Genomic DNA, 19,550 nt, shown 5'->3' on the forward strand with positions numbered 1-19,550 from the left:
GGCCCTTACGGGTATATAGCTACGCTCACTCCCCCTAGATAGTTTACACTCTCTTCGTAGCCAACTCATGTTACCTATTGGACTATACAGTTCTCAGTAACAGGTGACTGCTCATACCTTGCGTGATCCACAACCAGTTCATACTATTCAGATTGTTACTAGGAACCCTGACCCAGTCAGATCCAAGTAGGATCTTTAACATATTATTAGTCTAAGAACGCTTAAAATACTGTAGACGAAGACAAGGATTGAGAAGAGCGCCAGCGGCATACAGCTCGTAATTCTTATCTGTTAGATCGTTATATTCTTATAGTACTTCTTAGACGTTTTAGTAGTAAACGATTAGGGAGTCGATATTCGCTGTATATCGTTGAGATATCTACCGTTACGCTGTTCCTCGACCGCGTTAATTCTAACCTCGTCGCCGTTGAATAGAATAGCCGTGAAGAGTTATATAACTCTCAATATAACAACAGAGCATATCCAGTGATGGTAGCGCCTTCTAGATTACTCCATGAGAGCCATTCTTACCACTTCCTTTAAGTCTTAGTGTTATCTCCTAGAACGGTTTAAGACCCTCGTAAATTGAGTCTAGTTACGCTCACTCTTTATCTATGAGAACATCGTCGTCGGGAAAGTCCTCGGCGTGAGAGACGTAATACTTAAAAGTCTCTTTAAGTCTAAGACCTCTCTTAATCGCTAGATAGGCGGAATTTCATCTAGTTACGTTGTTAAGAATAGATTAAAGGTTAGAATATATATCGCCGAGTTTAGAATTATAGATATCCTCGCCTACGGTTACTAGATTAGGTAACTTACGCGAATAATATTAATCTAGATCTAAATTAACCTCGAATATTCATCTAGTTTATAACCATCGCTATCACCACCTAGAATTATTACCGACGTTAAGATAAGGCTCGAATAAACTTAACAGTATTGTGAAACTTACTAAATAACCCTTTTATTCTCTAAAGAGCCTGTTCACGAGCGATCGCTGTCTGATCGCGAATCGATAACTCTTCCGTATATTCGGCGGCGTTCACAAACGCTTCATTATCCTTACCATAAATGAAGGCCTAGGCGGCGAGATTAATGATATAACCTAGGTAACGACTTCGACGTAAGTTCTCACTCTCATCTGGATAAAATCGCCTAACTAACGCTTTGCAGGCAGTATTACAATTACTTACGTTATCGGCGATATATACATCTAGTTTTTCTTAAATTTCGAAGTTCTCGACGATCTCCGTAATTATTTCTACGAATCTCTCTTCAGTATAAGAACCCTCTATTAATCTAAGACCTAGAAGAGCCTATTATAATTAAAGAGAAGAGTTTAAGAAATATACATAAATACCGAGTATTAATAGCGCTAAAGGTGAGATCTAGATATTAAAACTTAGATGAATTCGTAACTAACTATTCTATAATAGAGACGTAATATAAGCCTTTCCTTTATCGAACTCGTCGTCGATCCACGCCGTAATAGTTTTATATGATCTCACTAAATATCTTTTAAGAGAAGGTTGAAGATAGAGTAATAAATCCCGAAACTCTCTATATTTCACAGCGGAATGCGGGACTTATTGCTGTACAATTCATCGAACGAGTAAGTTCCTAAATCTCTCGATATCACAGCGTATTATAAGTGAACTAAACACTAACGGTACCAATGAAGTAACTAGATCTTAACTCGCAACACTAATAACCTCGTCGTCCTAAAGGTGGCTGTCAACCCTTACGCGTTTACCAGTGATTCCGTGTTCGTTCTTGAGATGTCGATTCACGTTCGAGAGACTTCCAGCCTTTTTCATTGAGATCACGCTGTCGCAACGATCACAGATCTAAGAGGCGGAATCGTCAGGCTTCGAGATATCGCAATACTCGTCACCATGTTGCCAGATATAAGACGACGAGATACCTCGCCGTTTATTAGCCTTGCGGCCAACCTGCAACCACATTACGTTACCGATCCGTCTATTCTCAGTACGGCGCGACGGCGTCTCGCTACTCGACGTTCGAAGAGTAACGATCGATGGCGAGGGCGTTTCAATGAAAGGTTGTAAACTGTCCGACATTTTCACATATAATTTGTTAACAAAACAGTTATCTCTGTTATTGACCGCCATTTTATTCCCGGTGCCAAGCCTGCCAAGTCTATGACTAGTCAGGACTATAGTCCCAGCGACCCTCGAGACTATAGTCTCACCAACGCTGGTCAGGGCAGCTGCGCTTTCTGCATTGTGTTCGGAAGATCTGTTTTGCCGCAGCGAGAGGATCATTGCGGCGAAGTTCTGTGATATGCTCCAAACACTCATTGCTCTGAGCAGCTCCGCGGTTTGATCCAGGACCTCCTTGCGTCCCTTCTCGCAGCACAGGGAGGGTACTCCGTGCAACCTGATTTCAATATCGCCGCCATCATGGACCCATGCCAAAGCTTTCCTCACCAAGTTGTCGTCCTCGCCCAAGTAGTCGATTTGCAACGACCGTCTTTCACCGTGGGTTTGGCACGCTGGCAGCAGTTTCGCCATGCACGACAATACCACACCAGCATGAAAGACAACGAATGGCTCCACAGGCAGATTACTGGGGTATTTTCTCAAAAGTGCAAGGATTTGGGCGCTATGATAGGCCACATTTCGAACCCTGCGTTGGTCTTTCTGTGCCCACTGTAACATCCGGATTTTCGCATTCTCCGCTTCTTGACCATTCCTTAGGTATGGATAAAGAAAGGTCATGAGATCTCCAGCGCCATAGAGATGTGCGACGTGAGTTAGTTGCGTTCGGTACGCGGCTTGTAGCAACTGTGTTCTCGTGTAGAACTTTGCCCGCGGAGCCGGTGACTCGTAGAAGCAATCAATGGCTTGAAGCAGCTCATGCTGCTTCTGGTTGCAAAATTTCGACTCAAAGCCATCTTGGTCTCGTTCAAGAGTTGACGTGAACTGGAGGTCTTTTACACTCAAAAGGGTCCTCACCAGTGCTAAAATGACAAGAAATCGTTGCTTCTCATCCTGGAATTTCTCGGCTGGCTTCTCCGTGCCGTCAAAAAGACTCCTGATCAATGGGCGCAGGCGACTGGTGGGAGGACAGGCATTGGCCCAAGGATGCAGTGCCGCCCACGCATGTGCGGAAGGTGCTTCCCAGTGCTGCGAAGAGCTTGGGAGGTTGAGATTCAGTTCTTCCGGACTTAAAAGTGGTCTGTTATTATGCAGATACCCAGATGATGTGTCTAATTCCTGCACACTGTCAGCGTTCACTACGAAGGTCACGGAAGAGTACAACCATACGTAGATTGACCACGCTATCCGGCGTCGGCGCTCCTGTCGGATCCATGCATGCCAGGATTCTTCCAAAGAGCTGCCATCCTGATCGGGTTCGGACGGTGTCTCGGTGCGGAACAAGCCCATACATTTGGCATGGTATGTTATGCTGCTGCGACACGCCTCGGCCAACTCGAATGTGCGCTCGTTGTCACTCAAATATCCATGCGCCGCCTGTAGGAGCTGGGCGGTCAGGTAGGCTTCGGTTCTCACGAATTGTCGCTCTCGTTCAGACTGGAAATCCGTCAAAGTCAGCCTGTTTAGCGGCCTCCAGAGTGCTCGATCTCATACCATGAAAAGAATCAGTCGATGATTCAGCTCAAATAGTGCCTTGGAAAATGGCTGTGCCCCGGGAAGGCCAGTATATTTGGCTCCAATGCCAGCAACGGCCAATGTCACTACAAGCTCTTTTTCAGGGTCAAAAGTAGGATGGTGGATCATGGGAAGCATCTGCGGGAGCTTAGCTGGAATGTTGAAGGTAGCATGGGAGAAGGAAGTCTCACGGGGTGAAAGTGTGCAAAATACATATCAATGCAGTGGTCCAGTTTCTCACAGGTAGGGAAATTCTCTAGGCTGCTAAATTGCCAGAGATTGTATTCGCAGGACTTCTTGATGCAATCTTGCCATGTTATTATCGTCGAACTGGCGACTGGCTTGGTCGAGAAAATCCTTCCACTGGGAGGAAGGCCTTGGTTAGGCTCTCCAAGAACCGGGAGAAACAGGCTTTGCATTGGCCCTGGGTTCCACTCCATGGGCCATGGATGCTCAAATTCTGATGCCGCCTTGTCGTCTTGTCCACGGGCATTGTCCTTGATGGTCGATTGATCCGCGGTGACGACGGTGGGATGGCTGGATCCACCTGGCTGTGTTTCGGTGTATGGAGAGGGAACGAAATTCCAGAAATCAGGCAAGTTTGGCACAGGAAAGGTGTGTTCCCACATACCTCCGGCAAATAAACCAAGGTTCGAACCTATATCTGAAATGTCAAACGTGGAGGAGAACTGTTCACCAAAGGATCCAGAGTCATTCAATCCTTGGTCTTGCCTCGGCACAGCGTTGGAAGTGAAGTTCCCGAAGTCTGGAGGCATTGTTGAATCAGCAGCTTCAAAAGATGGTTCGGATGAGGGCTCGTGGCCACATGTGGAATTCTCGACACCGGCTGGTACTCGTTGATCAAGGTTATCGTTGCATTGTTGGATGATGCTACCTCCAACAGTACTTTTCGTCTGTCCAGGACCGATGTCTCTCGCATAATGACAATCAAGATTGCGTCTTTGACATGAGGAGCAGCGAGGTTGCGCTCCGCTACATCTGATTTTCGACCTGACTTTCTGGTCAGCGAAATGGAAAGGAGCAGGGGACCAAGGGGGTGAACCGACTTGTAACATTGCGTACATGATCTTCGTCGCACTTTCGCGGCTGACCGATGGGCATCATGGACTTGCATATGGCGCGACAGAGCATCTCTAGCTTGGTTAGGATCCAGTCCCCTTCGGAAGCGGTGACCGACTCACTTGCGATCAAAGGGTCTGCCGCACAATGAACAGTGATACCTGCAATTATCAGCGACCGGTCTGGTATCGAAGGCCCAAATTTTCTCACCGAGCATGTCTCGATGAGGGATCTGGACTTTGCATTCTGCGCCAGGTGTACGAGAAAAAATGTGGTACAAAGTGGCTACTCTTCGCGTGTCCCGGGAACCATGACTCGACGAAGATTCTACGTGTTATCAGGATTCATACAGTAAGATGTAGGCTGGGCCGACCGATGGGGCGCGGGGCAGGCTTGGGCAGGGAACCATCAACTGGATCGGGGCCCAGCCCAGCAACCGAATTCCCGGGGGGGGGGGGGGGGCAAGGCCGGGGAAGGGGGCGAGCTACGAAATGACGGAGTGGCCAATGCCCACGAGTGCAATCTTCCCCACTGCTCCTTTCGCGACTGGCTGCCATAACACAGGGCTCGACAGGGTACCCAGTACAAGAGGTATCCAACGCGCAACGTCACCTAGACTTGAATGTGCTCTCCTTTGCTTGACTCCCTGGCCGCTCCGGGAATAATGGCGGGGAGGTTGGGGTGGGGGGACCAAAGACATACCCGGTACATTCAAGACACCCCGTTTATTGTTTGCCAGAAAGTTTTGAAGGGCTTGAGAGGGTCTTAAATTTCGGGGATTTTACCACCTTTCCTTAAGACGCCAACCACGGAACTCCCACGGAAATGGCGAAACACCTCGACACCTAAACCCCCACTTGACCTGTGATTGAAATCGGACAATCAACAACCACAAAGAACTCCGATTGTCTCCATTAGCTGTGTAGAACAGCAGCGCCACCCGGATCGGTGAGCCGTGGCTTCTGAGGCCCAAACCTGCCGGGTCACGTGCCGGGCCCGCTCCTCCTGACATTCCGTGTCTCCCTTCCTGTGGATCGATAAAACTTAATCAAGACTATTCTCTCTCTCTCTCTCTCTCTCTCTCTCTGTGTGTGTGTGTGTTCGCTACTTGGCTCCCTGACGCCCGTCTGAAATAGATGCCTAGCCGAGGGGCAGGTATAGCTGATAGCTAGGGCGGACTGATTTGGCCCTGAGTGCGTTGCTCAGGGAGCTGCTCAGTGATGTTCAGCTAATAGCTCAGGTAAAGCTCAGGCTAAAGCAGCCTTCGGTCCACCTCTAGGATCAAGCCGTACAGGGTAATTAGGTTTTTCGTTCTCGAGTAATCTAGGTGCCTAGATATCGTCTTCGTTCTTTCCTCCTCCGTTCCTGCCTCTCATTTACACTAAAAATGCAGAATAAACCATTATGATTGGGGGGCTCAAGGCTCGTTCACAGTTCTGACATATGCTCCAGAGATCTGAAAAATCGCCAATTGTCAACACAAACCCTTGTTCATTTCTAAACCCCAGCTCCCTCGTGACATTCATGAACCGAAACAGTTTGAGGAATCGTTGACTCCCTTGGAGTGTCGACTTTCTTCGCATGAGCCCGTAAACACCATTTGCTAGCCACGACGGTCGTCGATTGTCGGGTGACGATGAAAATGGCAATGACGTCGCACCGCGCCATTCGTACATGGGTATTGTTATCGTTCAAGAGAGACGATTTTGATTTCCGTAGCCACCGAATGGAAAAATCCACAGTACCGCAACCCGTGAGGAATCCTGCAGGATACCTCGCTCACTTTAAACTTGAGATCATCCCGACAAATAGCTGTGAACTGCGAGAATGTGTCGCTTCGAATGGCTGCGGAAATGAGGATGACGACATTCGGGAAGTGGTCCTTCAGGATGCTGAGGACTTCGGCCAGTGGTCGCAGGATGTCGGGATGGTAGGTAATGTCGGCACCCAAGATCAAGTCGTAGCGCATGCCTGATTCCTCAGCTTCATTCAGCAGTTGATCAATTGCTGGTCGATCCGTCCAGTCCAGTTGGCGAACTTCGGGCATTCGACACCCCTCGAGAACCTTGTTTTCCTGATTGAGGGAGACATTCTTCTCCAAACTCTGGCAAACGTGTCCCAAACCATCGGTTGCCACTACGGATGAGGCATTGAGATGGGCTGCGCACAGCAAGGAGAGAAATCCGGTTCCAGCCCCCAGCTCGAGGACATTCTTGCCGTCCACAGGGCCCGGTTGCTGGCTAAACAGGTACCAAGCTAGATGCAATGCAGCCTCCCACGTGCGAAGGCCAACGTTGTTGCCTCGAGAAAGGAGATTTCTCGTCTCGTAGATGAGGACGGGTGTTACTCCGGGCTCGTCAAGTGGGAACGGAGGATAGTACGAATGCACATGTGGTTGCTGTGCTTCTTGTAAATGATCCTGTTGCGGAAGACTGGAGAGGTAGCCCATGTGCTCCATTAGATGATCTGAGACTTGCTGCAGCAGGATTAGATGTTAGTGTTTCAACGTTGGGAAGAGACCAACATGAGAGGGATGTGGTGAGACGACGGCCATTGTCAATGGCTTCAGTTTCGCCGGATTCAGCCTACATCTTGTTCAGGGTTTTTGCAAGCGTTTTCAATCTCCTCAATGAGACGTCGCAGTATCCTGCTTTGATACCGTGGCGGAGGCAAGTATTTGTTGCGGCCAGGATCGAAGAAATACCGATATAAACAGTCTTGCACGTCCGGGTTCACCAGGAGCCCGCCAGGAGGGTAAGTCACATCATTGATCTGCTGCATGTACTGCCGATAGAACTTGATCACAATAGGCTCTACTCCCGCCCGAGCGACGTCCATCTTGGCCAGAATCCGAGGCTCACCAAGGTTGTGTACAGACGCAGAACCAGCGGAAGGGAAATCTCAGATATGTGGGGTCTGAATGAGCATCAGCAAAGGCGCGATTCCTCACGCATTGGAAAGTGCAAAGGGCCTCCCTTCTACAAATCCGTAGAACGGAAGAAATTGAAGTTGGACTCTGCGTGGTGAAATGCGTTGGTGGAGGTTACCAGCCAAATCCGGAATAGCGCAGCAGGCGCCAAGATTTCGAAATGCCAAGCCCACAATTTTCGGGAAGGAGCGAATCTTTGCTCGACACTGTGCCTTTCCACCGCTGCAGTCAATTTGAGTGTCGAACAAATTCATCTCGACCAGACCGACAGTTCCCATCAGTCACTGTCTTGATTGCGATCCGTCGACAAGCAACCGCAAAGAATCGCAATCATGGCCGACTCACCGGTCACCATCCGAACTCGCAAGTTCATCACCAACCGACTTTTGTCGCGAAAGCAGATGGTCCTGTAAGGCGCACTCACACTTCCAGATCAATTCCGCAGCGGCACCCGCTCTGTGAAAGCCTGAATTCTAACATGTCGTTTTTTTGTCTCCTGCAGTGATGTCCTCCACCCCAACCGCCCCAATGTCTCCAAAGACGACCTCCGCGCCAAGCTGGCCGAAGTCTACAAATCCAACAAGGACCAGATCAACGTGTTCGGTATGCGGACGCAATACGGTGGCGGCAAGTCCACCGGCTTCGCTCTCATCTACGACTCGGTCGAGGCCATGAAGAAATTCGAGCCGCACTACAGATTGGTCAGAGTGGGCCATGCCACCAAGATCGAGAAGGCCAGCAGACAGCAACGCAAGCAGCGCAAGAATCGGTCGAAGGAGCTCAGAGGCACGGCCAAGACAAAGGGTGCCAAGAAGAGCAAGAAGGAGAAATAAACGTGGGGTGCTCCAACTTGTGGTGGCGGTTGTGTTGGGTGGTGGTTGTGGACTGTTGAACCAGATCGAGAGGGAGGCAGCGGTTACTTGGTGCTTGCTCATGTGCTAGAAATGCATGAAAAAGCCCGGCGTACCGCTTGGCCCCCGAAAGGAGAGAGTTGCGGTGGTGTGGTGTTCAAGCATGGTCAAATTACGCCCTTTCAGGTGAAGACAGAGCCGCCTATTGCGTGCAATCTTAAGTCAGGGAAAACCATTTTCTGCATTGAAGACTTGCGGAATGGACAATGGCGCAACGAGATCGATCATTGCACTGAAATGATATTAAAAACACTGTGAATGCATAAACGAGTCACCTTCCCAAACACCTTGCATTGCACTCTGCCTGAATGCTCCTTGAATGCTGTGTCGACCTATCGCACACGTGGGCGAAACCCAACCCAAACAAAGTCCCGGGTAGGCTGTTGATTCGAATGGGAACGGGAATGGGAATGAGATGATAAAACGTGTACTTTTGATTTCCAGCTAATGCTACAGAAAAATTGCAACGCCCAGGGTGCTAACTACCTAAGGAAGTCGGTTCGGTTCATCCTACATCGAACCACATCGCGACGGCCCGGGCGTTTCGCCTTCGTCGAGGTGAGGGAAGGTGGGTCGCTGGTGGTGGTGGTGGTACACGGCTCGCGCTCTGATCCTTCGTCGTGGTCTCGTCTGTCTGTCTGGACGAACAAACGAACAAACCCTGTTTTGGGCCGGAACATTCCTCCTCTCAAAGCAGAAGGCATACACAAAGACCACCCAGGGCATGGCGTACACATCCGGAGAGCACACTGATACTCAAACCCCTTCTCGTGAGATGCATACTTTTTTATTCCCTCCACCCCTTCATTCATCGTTCGTATGTGGCGAGACCGCCAGCCAGCCGGCACATTTGCGAAGTGCATTGACAATCCTGACCTCCTTCCCACAAAGGATTTTTCGTCCCTCGTCCCACCATCATTCCTTTTCCGCTTCACGCAATTGGATAAAAGCCAAAGAAAAACATGGACATGATATTATTCTTCGCCGGCATGATAAGTCCCGAAAAAGTTGTCCCAAAATTTCCCTTCTTGTGGGTGCAGTCCGATGCTCCGTTTGCCGCGTAAGAAAAATGTCCTGTTGATTAGAGTTATGTGGTTTGTGCGACATCAACGTACACAGAAAATCAGATTTCAAACGCAGATACGTCGGCCGAGCAGGTGGTTTTGAAAATAGTACAGACACATTAAAACGAAGACGTTGACGCTTGTCAGGAAGTGTAGATATGGTATCACAGGATCAAGGTGCTTTCAATATGTTGACGAGGTGTTGCTGATCGAGGCGACCGATGTCCGAGTCGATTCAGTTGTCTGACAGCTGGAACAGTCTGGACTGCAATCATCCGAGCCAGGCTCTCGCTGTGGAACCATGACTCGCTCGTAGAATGGCCCAGTGAATGCCTGGCTTGAAGTTCTTACCGGCTGTGAGCGGTGCCCATTTACTGAGCTTTTGTACCCGTATGTCACAGCATGGTCCTCGACAGTGGATTTGAGACTCTGGTGAGAGACCGCACCCAATGTTGAGTGTTGCGAAAGAGTACCTTCCGTTGGAGCCGTTGTTGCTGGAGGTTGCGACTCGTTGACGGCAAGCGGGTTGCCAGATGTCACCGAGGTCGCAGAGAGTACCTCACCTACACTCATCTGGCCGTATGTCATGTCCTGGACTCTGTAAGAGACATTGTCTCGCGTGCTGTGTTGCTCTTGGCCTCCATTTGATTCCACTTGAGACGGGTTTTGCTGAACAGGTGTGCCACTATCCTCATGCCAATAGCCTTGGCTGCGTTGGCTTACCGCAGAGATCGGTAGGTCAACTGAACTGGCCGGTGTTGAAACATAGCGTGCATTGATGGGATGTGGTAATATACGGTCCGATGGGAGGTTGCCAGCGGTTCCGATTGTCTGGAATGAATGGGGAGCTTCAATGGGCAGCGTATAGGACGAGCTGGTCACCTGAGAATTCAGCTGAGGTACAAATTGCTGGGCATCTGGCCAAAGTGAAGTAGGATTTGGTCGAACCCCATGACTATGCGCATAGTAAGCGTTGTTTGTAGACATCGGATCTGTGTTTGGTAGAATGTATGGGGGCGGCTGGGAGGTGTAAGGACTTGTTTCTTCGTCGTCTGGGTATGGCGAGTACGCTGCGACATATTGTGCTCTTCCCCAATCAACACTTGGGCTCTGATTAGTGTATCCACCATAGTCGATGCCGTTAGGGACAGGGTGATATTGCAGAGTGTTCTGTGGGCTGCACCTTGACGGCACAGCCAGATAATTGAGACGGTGGTGGTGCGTGGGAAGCGAGTATGGGGAATATCGCGGAGGCCCATGCCATCCTCGAAGACCGTATTGGCTAGGATCTACTGAAGAGACCTGAATCCTGTTAGACGGTCATGCATGTCTGAATTGAAAGAAGCTCACCCGCAGAAAGCGACATGAGTCCTCCAGACCCGAGTTTTTGCAGTTTGCGCACGCCTGACTGTCACCTTCGTTGCCACTGCATTTGATTTTGCGTTTCCGGCATCGTTCACACTACACAATGTGAGCAAGAGATATTCCGAGTATAATTGCGCGGATCTTTAAATACATACAGCAACAGGTACACGCTTTCTTGAGCCGCTGGTCGCTCTGCTTTCTGGCTCGGATGTGGGCGTTGTGCGGCTGCTTAGATGACTTCTAGTCTCGTATTGATCATGGATGTGAGCGCTTTGGCTCAGCGGCATATGAGGTCCTCTTTCATTGCGCCTAAAGAACTCAAAGTCCGGGTAAATTGATCGTGTTGAGATCTCGTCATCTGTCAGTGGCAAGATTCGCAATATCCGGGGATTTTCCCTACCATGATGTCCTTCTAAAACTGCAGCGATACAAGCAAACAAGGCCTCCTCGAACATGAAAGTTCGCGGTATTGAAAATAGCGAGTAGATCCAGGGCCGGTTCTGAAGCAAGCTATCTAATAACGGTTCTAGACCTTTGAGGAGCTCAGAGTTAGATCTGAGATATGAGATCCTGCAGAGGAACAGAAAGAGTGCCAGGATCAGGTTGATAGTGACATTTTCAAGGACATACTCCAATAGGAAAAAAGATGGGTAAGCCTCAATAGCTGCGGGAACCAGATCGAGGAGGCATGTCATATCATGATCGACGTCGAACTGAAAAGCTTTGCGTTCGTTCAATTCACGCCTAGATCAAGTCACGCTTTCGGAGTTGGCCTTTGAAACCTGATCTAAGATTTTCTTGTAACGGCCTTGCTGCAGGCGTCCGACCGTGTGACGATGGTGCTTGGTCCACAGCAACAACCTGATTCAACGGGCATGAGATGGCCTGACCAGTCATCAGCCAGCCGAGGGAGCGCCTGCCATATCAGCTGTGAAACAAATCGGACGCACAAGACCAATCAAAATACGACGGTGCTTCAGAGGCCAACCTGCAAACTGGACTTGAGCAATGAGTGCAAGTAGCATTGGTGCTAGATCTAGCGTCGACAGGTTCCATGTGGGGAAACAAGACAAGCCTGCAGTCTCTTTGAGCCACACCTGAAGGGATATGGGTTACGCACCTTCCAACGGACATGCTCTGCAAAGGGTGGCATGTAAATCATTGTTGCTGTTAGTATTAGGCCCAACCAGAGGCAAAGAGTAGATTCTGTTTGCTACCAGAAGGCTTCCGACCTGATTGGCTGCAAGCCCTTGCAGAGAACGTGGCATATGCATCATCCACATTTGAGCAAACTCACAGCTGATAACGTCGTTTGAGAATTGGGCTGTGATTAGCGGGGGCCGATTCTTTTGCGCAAAACTTCCAAATTCTGTTGTATCGACGAAAATTGGCTTTTGACTGCACAGCCTTGTCACCCAGAGGTCAACGGTGTGCTTGATCGTGGACGGTTCATATAGGAACAAATAAAGCTTGTCGTAGAGCCACCCAATGGGTGTATCCTAGTTTGACATAAAGGATCCGGAACTGTGCGGGATATTTTCATGCACTAAGCTTGCAACAAGGTTGATGCACATGATAGAGGGTAGCAGTGGTGTATGTCACTAGGATGAGGTCTCCTGAGTCGGATTGAATCCTGTGTCCAATTCCAGCCCCTGGACGAGAGCTGCAAAAAGCCTGCGGAACATCACAGGGTGTTTTGGTAGCACAAGATGTCGCAAGGTTGACCTCTCTCTTCAGAAGCCCAACGTGTAGAGGATTTGACAAATCAGAGAGTGAGTTTCAGGTGTCTCTCGGTGACACAAAGGCGCATCGATACCAGGATGAAGCCTCAACAAGGCCAGAACAGACGCCACACCTTTGTGAGAGGCTACCAGGAAGATCCCTCAATTGGGTGTGCGCACGACAGGAAGCGGTGCTGAAGGCAACCCCCGAATACTACCAGCCTCAATTTGCCCAAAGGGTGTCAGTAAGCAGCAGCAGCTGTTATTATTGGACATCACTGTGTAGTCACTGCAAAGAGCATCGCCTATCTCGGGCAGACAAGCCGTGAAAAACCAGCGTCACCCGGTTTGACGGATTATTCGTAGATGCATGAGAGTAATCCTCCTCGCCTGACATTTGGAAAAGAGCCAGGATGGGATCTCAGCCTCCCTCCTTGCAGGCTCATGTGGTGCAGAGCAATGCTGGTTACAGGAGAAAGGAGGGTTATAGCCAGACCAGGGCAGGACGGCTGGACCTGTCATCGAAGCGGGTGGAAGCCGAGAAAGAAGACGGTTCGTGACAGAATCGGGGGATTTTTGTATAACTGTGCAAAGAATAACAGAGGGGATGGGTAGTTGCATAACCAAAGCTTGAGTACAGAGTACTTCCTCGTTGATAAAAATCTTGCATTGACCTGTCAGGAGACAGAGCGGTCGAACGAACATGGTCTGCCCAATCCTGCTGACGAATGATAAGACATAGTCGGACAGGTGCCCCGTAAGTCTTCGAGAGGGACAATGTACACCAGTCCTAGGAGTCTAGCTCGCTGAACCCCAGAATCATGGTGGGAACATTGCGTAAAAAAGCGGAAGCGTGGGTACTGATGGCCTCAGTTCAGTTCGTCTAACACGACCGATTCTTGCAGGTCCCAGCAGTGCGTGTTTGATGAGTAGGACACGCGGAGAGGGAGTCCGGGCCCAGCAGGAAGAAGAAGCTGCCAGCTGGACGAAATGGGGATGGAGAAGGAGAAGGAGATCGCGAGGATGGTTACGAAGTGGTAAACAGCCTCGACAGCCCCAAATGAGCTGCAGGCGCAAGGAGCCGTCTTGGCAGTGGCTTTCAAATGACATGAAAATGACGGTCATTTCAAGTTTTCTTTTCTGATATTCGATACAGAGCAGCAACCGAGTGCATCATTCCCAGCTGCTGAGCAGCCACCTTCCTTGTGAATCAATATTGCTACGGCATCATCACACATCAAAACCACGCAATAATCCTCTTGTTTCACTCATAACTGACGCCCCAGGGATCGTATGCATGCCCAATTACAGTGAAATTCTGCAAGTCCACCCAGACAGATTATCTCTGCAGCCCTCGCCATGAGTGTGATACTAGAGACGTCTCTAGGCGAGATTGTCATCGATCTCTTGGTTGAAAACGCTCCAAAATGCTGCGAGAAGTAAGTCTCGATCATGCGATTCTAATTCTGTCGATGCACTGACTGGTTATTTCAGCTTTTTGAAACTTTGCAAAATCAAGTATTACAACTTTGCCCCGTTTCACAGCGTCCAGAAAGGCTTTAGCTGTCAGACCGGAGATCCACTCGGCCCAGACTCACCCGAAAGCGATGGAGGCAGCTCTGTCTGGGGCTTGCTATCAGGCCCTTCGAAGAAGAGTTTCATAGCCGATATCGACCCAAAGCTGAAACATTCCCAGCGTGGGACAGTCAGTATGGCGACGGTGCCCTCGCCCAACGACCCTGATCAGCGACTCGCTGGCAGCCAATTCCTTATTACTCTCGGTGACAATATTGACTACTTGGACGGAAAAGCCGCCCCCTTTGGCATGGTAGTCGAAGGCTTCGATACTCTGGAAAAGATTAACAGTGCCTTCACTGACGGCAACGGTAGACCCCTGAAGGACATCCGGATTCGGCATACCATCATATTGGATGATCCGTACGATGATCCGCCGGGCCTGCTTGTGCCTGATTCAAGTCCTCCACCGACAAAGGCGCAACTGGCCACTGTTATGATCGCGGATGACGAAGAGTTGGACGAAGAAGTCGACGAAGCGGCTATGGAGAAGCTACGAAGAGAACGAGAGGCACGAGCACAGGCTCTGACTCTCGAGATGGTTGGTGACCTCCCTTTTGCCGAGGTGAAGCCTCCAGAAAATGTTCTTTTTGTATGCAAACTGAACCCCGTCACGAACGATGAAGATCTCGAGTTGATCTTCAGCCGTTTTGGCAAAATCCTTTCATGTGAGGTCATCCGAGATAAACGCACCGGTGACAGCCTGCAGTATGCCTTCATTGAATTCGAGAATCAAAAAGACTGTGAGCAAGCGTACTTCAAGATGCAAGGTGTGCTCATTGACGACCATCGTATCCACGTCGACTTTTCACAGAGTGTCTCTAAACTATCCGATACCTGGAGAGACGCAACGAACTCGAAGAGGGCAAGGCAATCCGGAGGTTTCGGTGGGATCGCCAGCCTCGAGAAGAAACGGCATTACCGAGAAGACGACGACCGTGGGCAGAATGGCGGGAAATACAGAATGATCTTTGATAAAGACGACATCCGCCGGAACAAAGAGTCCCGGCGAGAGGAGGGACCTCGAAGGTCTCGAAGCAGAAGCCCACAGTATGACAGGAAGGAATCAAGACGGGATGAGCACCGACCTCGAGATCAGGACAGACACGGTCGCAGAGATCGCAGGGAAAGAGATCAATATCGAGACCGAGATCGAGATAGAGAGAGAGGCGGAGACCGAGAGAGAGGACGGAAAGGGCAGTCATATCGATCAGGCCCATGGAGGGAGAGAGACCGCTGAGGTGCTGTACAACAACTACAACTTAGTTTCTTCCAGATTGTCATCGAAGGTAACATCAGCTATGTAGCGTAAAATTATATCTGGCCGATGTACCTGGCCGATAATTTGGGCTCTGGTGACCTGCTCGCTGCATAATAGTACGGGCAATACGGGCTCAGGGATTATGGACTCTCTTGTCATACGTCACCACGAGGCTGCAATGATTTGGAGCGGCGAGGGATGCGGAGATGTTTTGGAAACTCTGCCCGACATTTGTTGTCTTACCGCGCTAGACATCCTTGACATCCCTCCCTTCCCACAATCCGCCAGCTGAGCCAGCTGAACCAAAGCTGATCTTGTTGGCCCCATTTGGAAACTGCTTCTTCTGAAAGGGTGAGCAACCCGTCTTTGTCCTCCAAAGGCGGCATATTTCTTGTCTACCCCCCCCCCTTCTGCCAATTCCCCTGCACCACATACCTAATTCCTTGTGAACGCCGACTCACAATGGCTGCGCACATGGTAAATACTCTCCTCGAGAAGCTCCACCTGACCTCCAAGGATCATGGTGCACCTGCCCAGGAGCCCGATGAAGAGCAGTTGAAGGCCCTGCGCCAGAAATATGAGAAGGCAAACCAAGAACATGTCTTTGCTTTCTACGATGACCTTGACACTGAAGGGAAAGCTGCTTTATTTGAACAGCTCTCCATCTTTGATCCCGACCGCATCAATGTACTCGCAGACAAGGCCCTGCACCCTCCCCAACAGTCGGGCCAGCAGCAACCTTCCATCAATCCTCTCCCCGAGTCCGCCACCGCCTCCCTCCTCGATGCGTCAGACGCGCAGAAAGAAGAATGGTACAAAGCTGGGCTTTCTCTTATTGCACAGAACAAGGTGGCCGTAGTGCTGATGGCTGGTGGACAAGGGACGAGATTGGGCAGCTCTGATCCCAAGGGGTGCTTTGACATTGGCCTTCCAAGCAAGAAGTCATTGTTTCAGATGCAGGCAGAGCGAATCTGGAAGGTGCAGCAACTGGCCAAACAGCACGCTGGGTCTTCAGTTGACCCTGTTGTCCCTTGGTACGTCATGACCAGCGGCCCTACTCGAGCACCTACCGAGAAATTCTTCCAGGAGCACAACTACTTTGGTCTAGAGAAAGAGAACGTCGTCATCTTTGAGCAGGGAGTGCTTCCGTGCATCTCCAACGAAGGCAAGATTCTCATGGAGAGCAAATCCAAGGTTGCCGTTGCGCCGGATGGTAATGGCGGCATCTACCAAGCTCTGGTGTCGTCCGGAGCTCGTGCGGACCAGCGGAAACGTGGCATTGAACACGTCCATGCGTACTGCGTGGATAATTGTTTGGTCAAAGTTGCAGACCCGGTCTTCGTTGGCTTCGCAGCGTCCAAGGAGGTTGACATTGCCACCAAAGTCGTGCGGAAGCGAGCTGCTAACGAGCCAGTTGGTCTGATCGTGGAGAAGAACGGGAAGCCGGACGTGGTCGAGTACTCGGAGATTGACAAGGAGATGGCTGAAGCCAAGGATAGCTCAGACCGCCTCAAACTCCGAGCTGCCAATATTGTCAACCACTACTACTCGTTCAGATTCTTTGAAGCTATCGAGGAATGGGGCCACAAGCTACCTCACCACGTTGCTAAGAAGAAGATCCCCTACATGGACACTGAGACGGGTGAGACCGTCAAACCTGAGAAACCAAACGGCATCAAGCTGGAGCAGTTTGTCTTTGATGTCTTCCCATTCGTCCCAATGGACAAGTTCGCTTGCTTAGAGGTTGACCGCAAGGAGGAGTTTTCACCCTTGAAGAATGCTCGCGGCTCGGCAGAGGACAATCCAGATACCAGCAAGGCAGACATCATGGAACAGGGAGTTCGGTGGCTGGAGGCCGCCGGCGCTACGGTCGTGTCCGAGGGTAATAATAAGGGCGTCGAAGTGTCCCCTCTCATCAGCTATGTATGTCGCCGTCTTTCTGTTTTGATAAGTTTGGGATGTTGCTAATATTCGTCACAGGGCGGCGAGGGCCTCGGCTACCTGAAGGGAAGAGAGATCAAGGCTCCGGCTGTGATTGAAAAGAGCCCATCAGAGTAGGCTAACACAAACACAATGAAGATGAATGCTGCATGGTCATGAACTTGATGGAATAGAATGTCAAGAGGGTTAAGCAATCGGGTACTGCGAAAGGAGTTATCAAGCGAACTGGGACGACAAAGGAAAGACGATATAGTTAGAGATAGTACTGAAGCTCATGCTCCAAGGTACCTACCTGAGTAGGCACATTTCATGGCATCCTTCCACATTCACCGTCGGTGCTTCCTGGGTACCGAGTTTCACCAGCATCGTCAACTTCGCGGTCCAGCCATTCCACGCGTCTTGCCTCGTAATTAGCGAGGCGTCTCCACAAGCTTCAAACGGCGCTAAACCTCATTTGTGCAGGCGGGCTTGGCACTGGTGGATTCTGGGATTGCGACTCTGGACAGTTCCCTCGTCGCCTTCAATTTTTTTCTCTTCCACCAGTTGGTGTCGATCGGTCGTCGTACGGTTCTACGGAGGCTGGAAGTCGTTGGAAAGGTCGTGTGGGAAGTTGCGCCATCTGTAAGTGATCGCCTCTTCCAAGTTATATCTCCTTCCAATCTGTCCTTCTCACTGGTGCCCCTCCTTGCACCAGAATCCCAATTCCAGGAGGTTCCCCCTTCTGCACCTATCCGCGATCTTGGATCCTCCAGCGACTGACATCAAACCGCAGGTTGCGGGACTTGGGATACTCGAACGCGGTTTCAATTGAGCAGGTATGCTCTCATCTTCCCTTCTTATGATGCGCCGCGCCTGTTTCTTATCGGTGATGGAAATAATCCGACCAACCATATCCCTGCGCCCCAGGACAATCAATGTCGCGCGCACAACAATCATAAGAGAAGGAATCTAACGCAATCGCTGTAGGGACTGAGGAAAAGTTTCAACAGAAGAAGTCGAGATGTCGTCCCTTTCCCGACGCGCCTGCTACAAATGTGGCAATGTTGGCCATTATGCGGAAGTCTGCACTTCCTCCGAGAGGTTGTGCTACAACTGCAAGCAACCAGGCCACGAATCAAACCAGTGTCCTATGCCACGCACAACGGAGAGTGAGTGTTGGTTCTTCAAGTATACAAGATCCCCTGGACTGATGGAGCGATCTTCGCAGCAAAACAATGCTATCACTGCCAAGGGCTAGGACATGTTCAAGCGGATTGCCCGACCCTCCGCATCAATGGTGGTCCTGCCGGGGGTCGTTGCTACTCATGTGGCCAGATCGGTCACTTGGCTCGTAACTGCCCTACTCCAAACATGGGACCGCCCACTCGTGGCCGCGGAGGTTATAGTGGCTTCCGCCCGGGCTACGGTGTCACCAACAACCGGGCTGCGATGTGCTACAAGTGCGGTGGACCTAACCACTATGCTCGAGACTGTCAAGCTCAAGCTATGAAATGCTATGCCTGTGGCAAACTGGTGGGTCCCAGGCTAGTTTTGATTGTTTTAAGACGTGTTATTGACAATATATATTTAGGGCCACATCTCTCGCGACTGCACGGCTCCAAATGGTGGGCCATTGAATGCTGCAGGCAAGACCTGCTACAAATGCGGACAGCCAGGTCATATTAGCAAGGACTGCACTTCCACCACTGAAACCAATGGTTCGGCGGTCGCTGTGACGAATGGAACTCCTGCTGATGCTCCTGCAGCTGCTCCTGCGGCGGATGCCACCGAGGTCTCTACCACTGCTGCCCCCGCTGCCGCAGTTGCGTAGAGCACCGAAACCTTATTCCATCCTGCACCACTGCACAGCAGCTCAAGTTTCTTTGTTTTGTTCCTCATCTTTTGCATGTTGGTTTTGGAACTCCTCATCAACCCCATCGGAGCAATATCGACACAGACAGTCCTTTCCGATGCCCATGTCCCCTCAGCAATCAGTTGTTTCTGTTTTCCCCCAGCCCTTTTCAGCAAATCAAACTTTCCATCACGTTAACGATACCTCCGGAGGCTGCTATGCCTTGATTCCTTTTTT

At 50.3% G+C, this 19,550-nt stretch overlaps 7 protein-coding genes across 7 annotated transcripts; 4 read left to right on the plus strand and 3 right to left on the minus strand.

Moving 5' to 3' along the window:
- Positions 1 to 1,847: 1,847 nt before the first annotated feature.
- Positions 1,848 to 3,773, minus strand: A1O5_13074 (uncharacterized protein; the record flags this gene model as incomplete). Its single annotated transcript, XM_007753642.1, has 3 exons — positions 1,848 to 3,239; positions 3,291 to 3,557; positions 3,615 to 3,773. The coding sequence occupies 3 exons, from the start codon at positions 3,771 to 3,773 to the stop codon at positions 1,848 to 1,850; spliced, it is 1,818 nt and encodes a 605-aa protein (XP_007751832.1).
- Positions 3,774 to 6,399: 2,626 nt separating this feature from the next.
- Positions 6,400 to 7,553, minus strand: A1O5_13075 (uncharacterized protein; the record flags this gene model as incomplete). Its single annotated transcript, XM_007753643.1, has 2 exons — positions 6,400 to 7,191; positions 7,305 to 7,553. The coding sequence occupies 2 exons, from the start codon at positions 7,551 to 7,553 to the stop codon at positions 6,400 to 6,402; spliced, it is 1,041 nt and encodes a 346-aa protein (XP_007751833.1).
- A 423-nt stretch (positions 7,554 to 7,976) lies between these two features.
- A1O5_13076 (small subunit ribosomal protein S24e) lies at positions 7,977 to 8,477 on the plus strand (the record flags this gene model as incomplete). Its single annotated transcript, XM_007753644.1, has 2 exons — positions 7,977 to 8,053; positions 8,147 to 8,477. 2 exons carry the CDS (start codon positions 7,977 to 7,979, stop codon positions 8,475 to 8,477), a joined length of 408 nt encoding a protein of 135 aa, XP_007751834.1.
- Positions 8,478 to 9,802: 1,325 nt separating this feature from the next.
- A1O5_13077 (uncharacterized protein) lies at positions 9,803 to 11,271 on the minus strand (the record flags this gene model as incomplete). Its single annotated transcript, XM_007753645.1, has 3 exons — positions 9,803 to 10,921; positions 10,970 to 11,080; positions 11,140 to 11,271. 3 exons carry the CDS (start codon positions 11,269 to 11,271, stop codon positions 9,803 to 9,805), a joined length of 1,362 nt encoding a protein of 453 aa, XP_007751835.1.
- Positions 11,272 to 14,064: 2,793 nt separating this feature from the next.
- A1O5_13078 (peptidylprolyl isomerase) lies at positions 14,065 to 15,520 on the plus strand (the record flags this gene model as incomplete). Its single annotated transcript, XM_007753646.1, has 2 exons — positions 14,065 to 14,144; positions 14,200 to 15,520. The coding sequence occupies 2 exons, from the start codon at positions 14,065 to 14,067 to the stop codon at positions 15,518 to 15,520; spliced, it is 1,401 nt and encodes a 466-aa protein (XP_007751836.1).
- Positions 15,521 to 16,003: 483 nt separating this feature from the next.
- On the plus strand, positions 16,004 to 17,599 carry A1O5_13079 (UDP-N-acetylglucosamine pyrophosphorylase; the record flags this gene model as incomplete). Its single annotated transcript, XM_007753647.1, has 2 exons — positions 16,004 to 17,464; positions 17,522 to 17,599. 2 exons carry the CDS (start codon positions 16,004 to 16,006, stop codon positions 17,597 to 17,599), a joined length of 1,539 nt encoding a protein of 512 aa, XP_007751837.1.
- Positions 17,600 to 18,482: 883 nt separating this feature from the next.
- Positions 18,483 to 19,292, plus strand: A1O5_13080 (cellular nucleic acid-binding protein; the record flags this gene model as incomplete). Its single annotated transcript, XM_007753648.1, has 3 exons — positions 18,483 to 18,630; positions 18,690 to 18,994; positions 19,053 to 19,292. The coding sequence occupies 3 exons, from the start codon at positions 18,483 to 18,485 to the stop codon at positions 19,290 to 19,292; spliced, it is 693 nt and encodes a 230-aa protein (XP_007751838.1).
- Between the last annotated feature and the right edge of the window lie 258 nt (positions 19,293 to 19,550).

The sequence above is a fragment of the Cladophialophora psammophila genome (assembly GCF_000585535.1).
Source record: "Cladophialophora psammophila CBS 110553 chromosome Unknown aczJe-supercont1.42, whole genome shotgun sequence".
In the NCBI taxonomy this organism is placed as follows: Eukaryota; Fungi; Ascomycota; class Eurotiomycetes; order Chaetothyriales; family Herpotrichiellaceae; genus Cladophialophora; species Cladophialophora psammophila.